The sequence below is a fragment of the Anabrus simplex genome, chromosome 1, assembly GCF_040414725.1.
Source record: "Anabrus simplex isolate iqAnaSimp1 chromosome 1, ASM4041472v1, whole genome shotgun sequence".
NCBI lineage: Eukaryota > Metazoa > Arthropoda > Insecta > Orthoptera > Tettigoniidae > Anabrus > Anabrus simplex.
In genome coordinates, this window is record NC_090265.1 from 523,767,306 (window position 1) to 523,779,721 (window position 12,416).

At 36.8% G+C, this 12,416-nt stretch overlaps 1 protein-coding gene across 3 annotated transcripts in view; it reads left to right on the forward strand.

Annotated features, from left to right (window-relative positions):
• Positions 1-12,416, forward strand: part of nuf (rab11 family-interacting protein nuf) — a 415,530-nt gene that overhangs the window by 382,081 nt on the left and 21,033 nt on the right. For 2 of the 3 annotated variants that reach the window (XM_067135454.2, XM_067135455.2), the window contains exon 13: positions 3,650-3,688. The exons of the other annotated variant lie outside the window; for it this stretch is intronic. In XM_067135454.2, coding sequence (XP_066991555.2) covers positions 3,650-3,688 — 39 coding nt within the window. The remainder of the gene's footprint in view (positions 1-3,649; positions 3,689-12,416) is intronic. 3 annotated transcript variants of the gene reach the window in all.

Sequence of the window (12,416 nt, forward strand, 5' to 3'; positions counted from 1 at the left end):
GAATCAACAGTTCATGGAGATAACAAATTCAAAGAGTATAAATGAAGAAGTATTTACAACACTTGCATTGAGAGTTGAATGGATAGAGCACTGCACCAGGTTTAGGAGAGACATCTTCAGAACTTTATAAAAATAAAATGGACAGATTCTCTAGGTTCAGGTACATGGAGAAAGAATTTAATTATGCCAGTAACTGAAAATGTGTGAAACTTTTGTTATAGAGGATATGGAACCTTTTACAAAACACCACCATCAAAGTAATCCCCTTGGGTAGTGATGCACCTGCCAGCATCCATACAACTTTTCAAAACAGTCCTCACCTCAGTCACTTCCCATGAGAACAGGTTGGATTTGTGTTCACCTCTTTGACCGATGAGAACCTGCACCCATAGAGCAGGGTTTTTTGACTTTCAGAAATGGGTAGTGCTGAAGAGTACAGAGGATTAGGAAGGACAAGTGTGTTGTGCTCTACAATGAATTTGCTTATCTGGAGCGACTTGTGTACTGGGGCATTCTGTCCTTGCCACAAATAATGCCTCTTTCATCACACTGCATCGAGAAGACACCAAAGAATGGCAACATATGTCTCCTTAGTGACTGTTAAACCTTCAGGAATGAACTAGAAATACATCAGTTCTTGGATATTGAAGAATAGGCCTACAGTAATTCAAGCATAACTTTTCTCTTACACATGGGATCATAAACCTAGGACCATGCAGTCAATACTTAAGAAGTTGTTACTTTTGATTCTTCTGGATCTTGTCAACCTCATTTTCAAAACTAGAAAACTTTGCTCCCATAAGCTATTACTGTAATATAAAACAATCTTTCAGTTATTGGTAAACTTGAACCAAGAAAACATATAATTTATTTTGGCGGCAGCTGGTAAATACAGAGCATTAGGCCGACTGAGCCGAAGTTGGCAGCTTCGATCTTGGCTTAGTCTGGTGGTACTTAAAGATGCTCAAGTACACCAGCCTCATGTCAGAAAAGAACTCTTGCATCACCAAATTCTGGCACCTACATTTTCCCAAGAATTTTAAAATTAGTTCATAGCACATAATACCAATAACGTTACTAATTAAATACAGGAAAAAGAGGCTGTTTTACATTATTGTTGATATCATGGTTATAGCAACAGGGCCTCCATTTTTACATGGTAGTCAAACCTCAGAGATGTGACTCTTCATTACAAAAATTCCACATACATTTTATGGAATTTGAACCATGACCATCATGACAAGAGAAAAGGGTGGGAGTCTAGTTATTTTTCACTACTTTAAGATTACAAGGACTATGAACCACTGAACCCATATTTTCTAGGCTTTTTTAAATGTAGCTGTGAGAATAATAGGAAAAATCATGCCTTATAGAACACACTGATTTAAGAAGCTTCCATTATATCTTCATAGACAACTCATATGACCAGTTTTTGCACAGTATTGCACCTCGCACACCCCTGTACGGTCTCCTGTCGAAAGAAAAACACGACTCGTGAGTACCCATGTATGGTTTACCATGCACAGGAGTTAGAACATTTCAGTGTGTGTAGTACCATCATAAGGCATTATTTATGTATGCATTTTTAAGTTTATTATTAATCATTTGCTTTACATTGTTGTTTACCTCCCTCAGGAAATAAAAAGATATTTTAGCTCATGAGATATTAACATTTTACAGTGGCATACTGAATCAAATTGCAAACTTTATTTCTCAGATACTGCAACTTCTGCATTGTATAGTATGCTTGTTGGAACTTCAGTCTCCTCCACAAAATCAATATTTTCCATTTTTCACCAATAATTTATTTGTTATTAATCATTTGCAAACAACAAATTGTTTTAGTAACTGTTTCTGTGATGTCAAAAGTCACAGCTGTATTGATCATACTACAGATTTCACTTCATATACAGTACTGTATATTCAAAAAATAAATACACAAAATAAATACCATATAATATAAAATGTATAAGGGAATAAAATACCGGTATTGTAGATATCAAGGAATCAAATAATTATTGATCTTTCTTCTTTTGAGAGATCCTTCCTCAAGGATAAAGTACTAATTTTCTCCCTTGATATATAAATATACCATATTCCCATCCTAAAAATGACCTGAATGTCATTTTAATTCTTACATTTTTCTGAGAGTTTTCCTGCAGCATTTATTTTATTTTATTTTTGTAACATTCAGTGAAGACTAATATGAGTAAATAGATGTGATAGCACTGGTTTAGTTTTAGTGCTTTCTGATACGGCCCAATCCTTAAAGCTGTAGTTGCGCTCTATATTGTGTGCATGAACTTAACAGCTCACTGCAAGCTTTTGCTGGATAAAACATTTGTGAAAAGATGCTAGATATGGTAGTGAGAGAAACATGACTCATTAAACCATCTACTTCCAACATGTACAGTCTGCTAACAATGGACAAATGAAAAATGTAAAAGTTACAAAGCTGAGAACTAATTGCATTATCAGTAGGCTGATTGAAGACAGGCTAAAAATCAAGAATGTGAATTATAATTGATGTTCACAGGTTGTAGATGTGAGATCTCACTATTCCCACTGAACTGTATTCTGAACAGTTCTGAATATATGAATAATTAATTTAACATACCATTACTATATGTAGCAGAAATTATAGTTGAAATTAACAGATTGCAGGTTAAGTATTAGTCATTTTTGTATTGAATCCATAGAATTCATGGGGTATTAAAAACAGTTGTTTCATACTCAGAAAAATATCTGGTAAGAAAAGATTTTAATGAGCCTTAGGCTTTCCCATAATTAATGCTGTTTGCTCTTCCATGTTTTCGAAAGTATAATAAAGTATATCAGATACATGACTGAAATTGTTAGATGTTTGGCTTTTACCATCACATCCCTGGTTCAAATCTTGGTGACACTGCAAAATTTGAGTCAGACAAAACAGAAACAGGAGTGACTTTCTCTTAAGATCTGCAGTTCTTATTGTCTGTTTCACTCCACTAATATTTCTCTCATCCACTGAAGACCACAGAGATGTACAACAAGTCTGGCATGTTAGGCTAGAAATAATTCCTTCTCTATTCATCAAGACATGCCATGTTAACCTAGGCTCTTATGCCAGTCGCCTCAAAGGGGAGGAAACTTCTCACTCTGTTCACTGCTTTAAGAAACTACATAAGAAAGTGGCTCAACTGCTTACTACGTTTGCCACAGCTTCAACCCACTACTGACCTTCAGAGAGACAGACCCCACCTGAAAATACCCAGACACAGTTTCCAGTATGTCTAATATATGATTAGTGACAATGATGAAATGTCTGGATGAACATTTTGTAAAGACTAATTGATGAAGCCTTCACATGGACAAATCATTTTTTATGCATAATTTTTTTAACAGCGAGGATCTGGGGAGTAATGCTAAAATGATTGTGAGAGACTAATCAAGATTGTAGCTTAGAGCACTAATTACACATGTAACTGCTCAGGTACACAATTCTTTCGCTTCTCTCCTCTTCTCTTAAATGTTCCAACTGACTTTAATGATGTTAAGTCACAGTATGAAACTCTATCCAGCAAGCACTTGCAGTAAGCATTTGGGATGTTGGTGGGCGGTGTGCTTCATTTGTTCTGCTTTCAATGTTATTGTTTGGTTTCATTCACAGCTGCCAGAGAGTGCTCTGGAGCATCTGTCCCTTGAGAAGGTAGGTTGTTACTGTCCACAACGGGTATAGTTTGCATGTTATTGCATGCTACTGTGCTTTTAAACATTGCAATTTGTTAGCTTTAAAATTGTGGTTGATGATCATCAATATTAGAACTTATTTTTGGGTTCTGGTTAAAATGTGGTGATGGTTTTTGTTTTGGTAACCATGGACTCTGTAGTTTTTTAATTTGTTGGTAGTTTAAGAAGCAAAGTGTGTGCTTTCATCAAATGCAGTTTTAATTGATGTGATAAGCTAGACACTTCCGAATCAGTCATGTCCTCTGTGGGTCTACATATCTTCAAACAATATACCGTAATTCTAACAGCAGGCCTAACCTACCCTATTACTGAAAACCTGCTGGTGAGTGTAGGATAATCTAGCTTCCTAGCCAACATCAACATCATCAACAACAACAACATCAACAACCATACAGTCTTAGATATGGAGTTAAAGACCACGTGAAGTGGTGCCATCTAGGGTGCCTACCTACCAGTTTTGACATTTAAAATGTGCTGCTGTCTAGCAATGAAAGGAAAATTCTACAGGATGTTTCCTATGGCTTAGTTGATTTAATTTTCTTGGGGGACATAGAATGCGCCATTAGAGATCTTTGACATGCTAATAACAATGCATGCCATGAAGTGCCAAGATTTCTGACTACCCTCCTAAAATAACATCCTCAGCCAGGATCAAACCCACGAATTTCAGACAACCTACAATTGATCCACCGAGATGGCTAATGAACACTCCTTAAATATCTTTTTTACTACCTACATAAACAAAATTAATAGTTATATACGCTATATGAAGAGCCTCCGTGGCTCAGGCCTCTCACTGCTGGGTTCCGTGGTTCAAATCCTGGTCACTCCATGTGAGATTTGTGCTGGACAAAGCGGAGGTGGGACAGGTTTTTCTCCGGGTACTCTGGTTTCCCCAGTCATCTTTCATGCCAGCAACACTCTCCGCTATCATTTCATTTCATCTGTCATTCATTAATCATTGCTCCAGAGGAGTGCGACAGGCTTCGGCAGCTGGCACAATTCCTATCCTCGCCGCTACATGGGGCTTCATTCATTCCGTTCCTGACCTGGTCGAATGACTGTGGGTTTTCATTTTCATATGCTGTATGACTTTATAAAATGGGAGTTTTCAAGTTAATGTTCTTGGATTACAAGTATTTTTCTTCCAGGCCCTCAAGCTATCAAAAGGGGTAGACTTACACCATGATGTAGGGTAATCATATTATTTATACCTTCAGTGGGCTTACACACTTTGAGAAAAAATAATTATAATTTTTCAACTCCAGTTTCCCAGGTGTGGTGAGAAATAAACATAGAAGCTATAATTACCCAGCATTTCAGTTCAAATAATTCTGTATATGAACGCAGATATTTCCCTCAAAGATGATGTAGTGACAAGGTTAATGAGGACTTTTCTTACTGGGGATATTAAACTCATGTCTTGAATTCTGAATACAACAAACAGAAGTCCCATAGGCATGAGATAATATTCAGTGAAAAGTTTTCACGATAGAGATATTGAAATGCTTATAAAGGCCTGTAGGTTCTTCTGTATTTTCATGTTTCACAACCTGTAAACCACTTTTTGATATGTTTTAAAACCACGATACAATGTGAAATTACCCTCAAATGCCATAGAGGATGGTTGCCTAGTTGTACTTCCTCTTAAAACAATCACCACCACCACCACCTCAAATGCCATATAAATGCATAAACAATTTTTTAAATATAAATAACAGTTTATTGTTTATTGGTATTCTTCTTCTGGTAAGTTAAACTACAGAGTTTATGCACCTTTGGACTGCCTGCAAATGATGTTGGCTTTTAAGCTCAAATACCCTGAGTCTGTTCAAACAACAATGTATTTGGGGTCCTACCAAGATTGTAAATGCTGGAAAATATTTCAATAAGTATAATTTAAGTGATATGAAAACATATGTGATAAAACAAAATGTTCTATGATTTTCTTCAACAGTATCCCAAATTCATTACTACAACTAAATTGTATTTTATTTATTTTTATTTTTCTGATTTTGCCTCTATACAACAAAAATCTGTCATGCTATAATCAATATGTTTAAAATATATATATATATATATATATATATATACTGTATGTTCAGTCCTCAGCCCAAAGGGTGGTTGGATTCTCAACAGCTCTACCATTAGCTGTCATAGATGGCCTAAGCATCCCTGAAGAGGCATACTAGGAAAATGAGGACTGAGGTAGTTTCCAGTTGCTTTTCCTCACTGAGCCATAATTGCAGTTACGAGGTGTCAAAAAACAACCGGAATGATTTTATTACAGCAACCTTTTATGCTACCTTTATTCAAATTCACTTACAGACTTTCAAAGTATTTTCCCTCAGACACAATACATATAATGGTTCCAGCATTCAGTCCACTGTTCAAAACACTCCCCAAAGCCCTTTCTTGATAGTCTGTTGAGTATATCTGAAATTGTATTGTTTACTTCTTGATCACTTTGAAAATGATTACCCCGAAGTTCCTTTTTCACTTCAGGAAATAGGTAGAAGTCGCATGGTGCTAGGTCCAGTAAATAAGGCAGAGGTGAATAAGGTTGATGTGGCATCACCTCAATGACCAAATCAGTTATTGTGTTTTGCGTCTTGATTGCCCGAAGTGCATGAGCATTGTCCTGGTGCAGGATCCCTCCCGTCTGAGCAAAGTTTGGTCTTTTTTCTACAGTTTTTCTTTTCAGTCGCCCCTTTCACTTCACAGCAGTAACAGTACATTGCTTTTTCACTACATGATCGTACACAATACCCTTATCAAAAAAGACAAGTGCATGACTTTTCCTGCACTTGCCTGAATTTTTGCCTCTTTGGGTCTTGGACTGGAAGGATGTTTCCTTTGGGCACTTTGCTGTTTTGTCTCTGGGTCATAATGATGGAACCAGGACTCATCACATGTAATAACCCTGTCCAAAAAATCTATTCACATTCATTACACGTGGCACCTACTTTGCTGAGACTTTTCTATGCCCTAGAACAATGCGTATAATGTCTTCGGCTGATCTATCATTCCACCAATCTGGTCAATGGTTAAACGGCGGTCTTCCCACAACATGACATCACTTGTGTTCACGTTGATGTTGGTTATCGAAGTTGAGAGTCTTCCGGGGCGTGGAGCATCCTCAAGATCAGTTTTATCCTCCTTAAAGCGTATGTGCCATTCAAAAACTTGCGTCTTTACCATGGCTTCCTCTCTGTAAGCTTGCTGCAACATTTCCACTGTTTGTGTTCGAGTTTTGTCCAGGAGAACACAAAATCTAATTGAAATTCACCCGTTAGCTTAAAGAAGTGCACAAAGACCTAAAGGAAGGAGACATAAACCTCAAAGAATTCTTCTTTAGAAAGAAACTTGCAGATTTGAGGGAGAACCTTCGGTTGCAATGTAAACATAAAGGTATAAGCCTCGGAAACAGAACTGGCAAGCTTGTGTAGATCATCATATCGTATGGACTTGGCTACCATGTGCAGGCATTTTAACACCATGTAAGCTGCTTGCACTTCAGTTTCAACGTCCCATTTTACTCTACCAGACGGCACAGTAAGCCAGGCATCTGTTGGGCTATATGTGGCTGTTTTAATGAAGTTATTTTTTTGCTAGTGATTTAACGTCGCACTAGCACATCAAAAGGTTTTTCAGTGCCACAAGGATAGGGAAGGGCTAGGATTGGGAAAGTAGTAGCTATTGCGCCGTCTCCCGCATCCAAGATGATTGGCGTCGAAGAAAACTCCAGCCAGGTCGGTAGGCATCTCAGGGTAAATATCGAAGAAAATTTTAAATTTTTTAATAATTTTTTTATTTTTACGTGGATTCCAGATGATGCAGATACGCAAGTATGCATTTTCTTCGATCAAAAAAAGTATATATTGATGGACGTTTCCACCAAATGTTGAGTAGTGATATCGGTTATCATAAATTGGGTTACCTTAACTCTAACTTATGTACTGTTCTAACTAACTATAAATGATATTAAATCATGCCTTATTTACTAAAATTTATTTATGAAAAGAAAATATGATGGACATATTGTAAAGTATCTGTTTAAAAATCCCAAAATTAATCAATTCATTCTGATCACAGTCTTAAAATTATTTGTTTATGTAATCATTAGTCGTCGTATGAATTAATGTAATCGTCATTGAAATGGATAGCCACTTCATATTTGTCCAACATTACACAAGAAAATAAAAGAAATAAGTTATTTACAAATTCACGTGAGTTAAATCCAGTTAAATTAATTGTTCAGGCTTGCTCACACAAAACATTCTTCATTTTATCGTAAGTTTATCTTTGATTTCAAGGACAATGACTTTCGTTGTTCATATTCAACTTTTCATAAACTTGGCATAAAGAATAAGATCAGTTTTGTACCTATGTAGCAATCATGGGCTACGCAAACATTCTCTTCATCTTTAAAATAAATAAATCTCCAGATCATTATTTACATTTTCAATATCAACATGTCTTCCGTCTATCTGTATATCTAAATCTAACCTTATCTCGCTCATTTATGGCAATAGGTAATTTATATTTGTTAAATACTATATTCTACATTTCCCCTAACTTCCTACAGCATTTTATTCTTAAAATATTTCACACATGTTATGGCATGATATACTATAACTGATACCGGGCGAGTTAGCTGTGCGGTTAGGGGCACGCGGCTGTGAGTTTGTATCTGGGAGATAGTGGGTTTGATTCCCACTGTCGGCAGCCCTGAAGATGGTTTTCCGTGGTTTCCCATTTTCACACCAGGTAAATGCTGGGGCTGTACCTTAATTAAGGCCAAGGCCGGTTCCTTCCAACTCCTAGGCCTTTCCTATCCGATCGTCGCCGTAAGACCTATCTGTGTTGGTGCGGCGTAGAGCCACTAGCAAAAAACGAACTATAACTGATTGATATCATAGAAATCACACTATCATATAATATAGTCTCTTCCCTAATTGGATATGATCTTATTTTCTTAAGAAGACTGCTTAATTCCTTCCTTAAAACGACACACTATTAGGTCACTCATGAGGAAATAGCTTAGATTGATATGTCTCGAAGATATAAATGATCTATCACATGATAATCAAAATACAAACAATCTACAATGCATGAAAACTATAGAATTCAATTGATATTACTCTGAAACTTATGTTATTCTCTGCCTGCCGAGATTGTGTTAATTCTGTTTAGCCATCAGTTTTATTGGTCAGCCTTGTTGTTCTGCCGTCAGTCATTGGGATTTCCTCGGGAATCGAGCTCTGCTTTGCCCATCAAATTGGCTGGGTTTCCTCCAGACAGCTCCCCCATATTCTTCTTTACAGGTCCATGACGTAGGTGTCTTGCGCAATTGGGAAATACAAAATCATAGAAGGGATTAGTGAAAACATTCACAAATGCAAAGCCTTCTTGTATCGGCTTAGATAGATTTTTATGTTTTCTTAATTCTGTGCAGACTACCAATATGTCTGCTTCAGCTTTATGTAATTATCTCAATTGTAATTGCTAGTTGTATTTGTTTAGCTAAAATGGTGTATTCTATGATATAGATGTTGATTCCCGTATGCACTAGCCATGCATCTTGGTGGGTGTGCTATTTACCTACTGATGAGCCCAACTTAGCACACTGGGACGAAACGCTGGCAACCAGGAATGAGTTAGCTGGAAAATTTATAATGTCCAATAACAGACCATTTATATTGGTATTGTGTATTCTAGTCAAATCTTTTTTCTTATAAGCCAAGGCCTGTTCAGTGCCCTCTTCTTATGATTTGGCTAGGTGAGTCTTGCTGTGTTTTTTGTATTCAATGAAATTCTTTTAATATTAATATTAAAATTATATATGTATTTTACATGTATAAGAGTATAATATCTCGTTCTTCTTTAGTTGATACTAAAACCTTGATGTATTTCCTTCCAAATCGCGCTTCTTGCGTGCGCTTTTTCTTTTCAATGCGCATTCAATTCAGTTTTATTTTTCTAAGTGTTGGCATTAACAATTCAACCATTACTTTGTCTCATTCTCGGGCACTAGGATTCTGATCATAACTGTTCTGTGCAGTTCCATATTTCCTTGATGTTTTAACATCTTATGCGTACTATTTAATTTCATTAGCGGTAATCGCATGCAGTTCGACTCTGCGTCGGCCTCCAGATCCCAAAGCAGTGTTATTGGCTTTACGTCCCACTAACTACTTGTACGGTTTTCGGAGATGGCGAGGTGCTGGAATTTAGTCCCGCACGAGTTCCCTAATGGGCCAGTAAATCTACCGACACAAGGCTGTTGTATTTGAACACCCACCGGACTGAGCCAGAATCGAACCTGCCAAGTTGGAGTCAGAAGGCTGGCGCCTCAACCATCAGTCAGGGAGCTTTCGAGAAGCTATCTGTACCGATCAAAAGTTAGCTAGCTGTATGCTTAAGATAAGTGTATTATCATAAATGTAGGTGGTTGTTTTCACCGACTGCCTATTAAAATTATTTCATTATTTCATTTTAGTTGTCACCTGGGAACTTTCCTATTTTGTCCCATGCCTTGTTCTGCAATTACTGGTTTATTTAGTTCATTGAACCCTTATCACAGAGATTTCTTCCATATCACTAGAAGAAACTGCTTCTATTCACACCTCATGTCACCAAATATGTGCTAGAGCAAAAATTGTGCTCCGTGTCAAATTCTACTTCACAATGACGTCAGCCGATGTGAACAGCCATGACAAGAGCTGCAGTGTGATCACTCTACATTTTGTACAGTGTGGAAAAGGTATAGCACATCTTTCTGAACAGGTTAGATTGTGACACAATATGTGTGAACTCACCTGAGGTGACAGTAGTGTGTTTCTGCCTTAATTCTCTGAAATCTATTTTCTAGAAATATAGCCACCCACCAGTCACTCTTTTGTGTAGTCCAATAACTCTCATTTTCATCAATAGTCTCCCATGGTCGATCCTATCAAATCCCTTGGATAGGTCAGTAGCAATGCATTCCATTTGACTTCCTGAATCCAGAATATCTGCTATATCTGTATCTTGCTGGAATCCTGGAAGTTGAAAACCTCATCTCAGGCATGATGTGTTTTCTTTTTTGTTAAACTGAACTTACTGCTGACTTGCCTCCATTTTGAGGTGAAAGCTCTTGGATTATTTCTCAGGAATTAATTATAGTGGTAAAGTATCTCAAAAAAGATGTAGAAAAGTTTTGTGAACATATATATTTCATGAGAAATATTCCTTGTTTCATGCAATCAAGGGTCTAATATTTCTTCCTTTATGAAATGTCTTCTCAGAGAGCTTTTCTTAAAATTTACTAGAGATTTACTAAGGACTGGTCGTGAAGTGCATATTGCTGCTCCCCATTAGATCACGTCTTGAGCTATTCTCTTCAACCCAAAGTACTGTATTTCTTTATCCATACAACTTGACACAGTAGAGATGAACTTATTTTGAGGCCTAGCTGTATCGTTTTTTGGCCCATAGTCATTTATGAATTTATTTATGAATTCATTTATGTCAATGCCAATGTAGTCTTCGGACTCTCCCTCACTATTTTAAAGATCTTTTTGTTTCATTTCCCTTCTTCCTGGCTGGTACTTGATACCGTCACATCTGTAATATTCCAGATGCAACTAGAATTGCTAGAAAACTAAACCAAACCAAACCAAACCCTATGGCGCTACAGCCTTGACGAGTCTAGGCCTATCAAACAATCGCTACTCAGCGTGAAGATTAGAAGGTGACGTGTGGTCAGCACAACAAATCCTCCCCGCGCTATTATTCTTGGCTTTCTAGACCAGAAATGCTATCTAAGTCATATAGCTCCTCATGTAGGCTGAGATCATCTTAAACCAGCCTCAAAGTCCGGATAAAAATCCTTGACTTGGCTGGAAATCAGCAAGAGACATGCTCATTACCCCTAAACCTCAGGGTTTATTCCTCCTTTTGCAGTTCTTAAATATTTTTTCTGCCATGAACACAGTAGAAAGACATTAAAGAAATAGAGAAGGAAAAACAAACTTTTAATTAGGATTGGATCAGTTCTCCATTGATTGAGATAGCAGCATCCTGATTCATTTACAAACCTTTATTCAAATTGCCATATTGTTTCAAATATTTAGAGTAATTCATCCCATGAAACCCTATGGAAAGCTTAATCATTGGTGCTATAAACAAAGATTTCTGTCTTGTTCTGCCAACAGTTATAAATCTCCAATCTAATTTTATTGGTCATCGTGACTAAAATTCAAACAGAGTTTCTCTGAGGGCTTATTTTGTTTTTATTCACTTTATAATAATTTCACTAATAGTTTTGATGCATGTAAAACTGTTTGAAAATACTTGCATTTGGTTACATTGATTTAATTTAGGTGTAGGAATGATCATATTGTCCTAGCATTTTGCCACTTTCTCAGGTGCATAAATTGGAATGAAACTATATAATGCTTTATGAATTAATTTCTTCCAGCTTTATTGAGATCAAGATACTTTCTTTCTTGTTCCTTGAATATATTTTGCCAAGCTGAAGATCTTTAAATCTGTAAACCATATTACCTCTTGCTCTTGTTTTTCTAGTTCTTTTTATGGTTTTGCTATCATTGATTTCTTGTTGTGTGCCTCTCTTCCTGTCTAATTCATTAACTTGATCTGGAATTTTATTCTTTCTTGAAAATTGATCAGGACATCCAGAC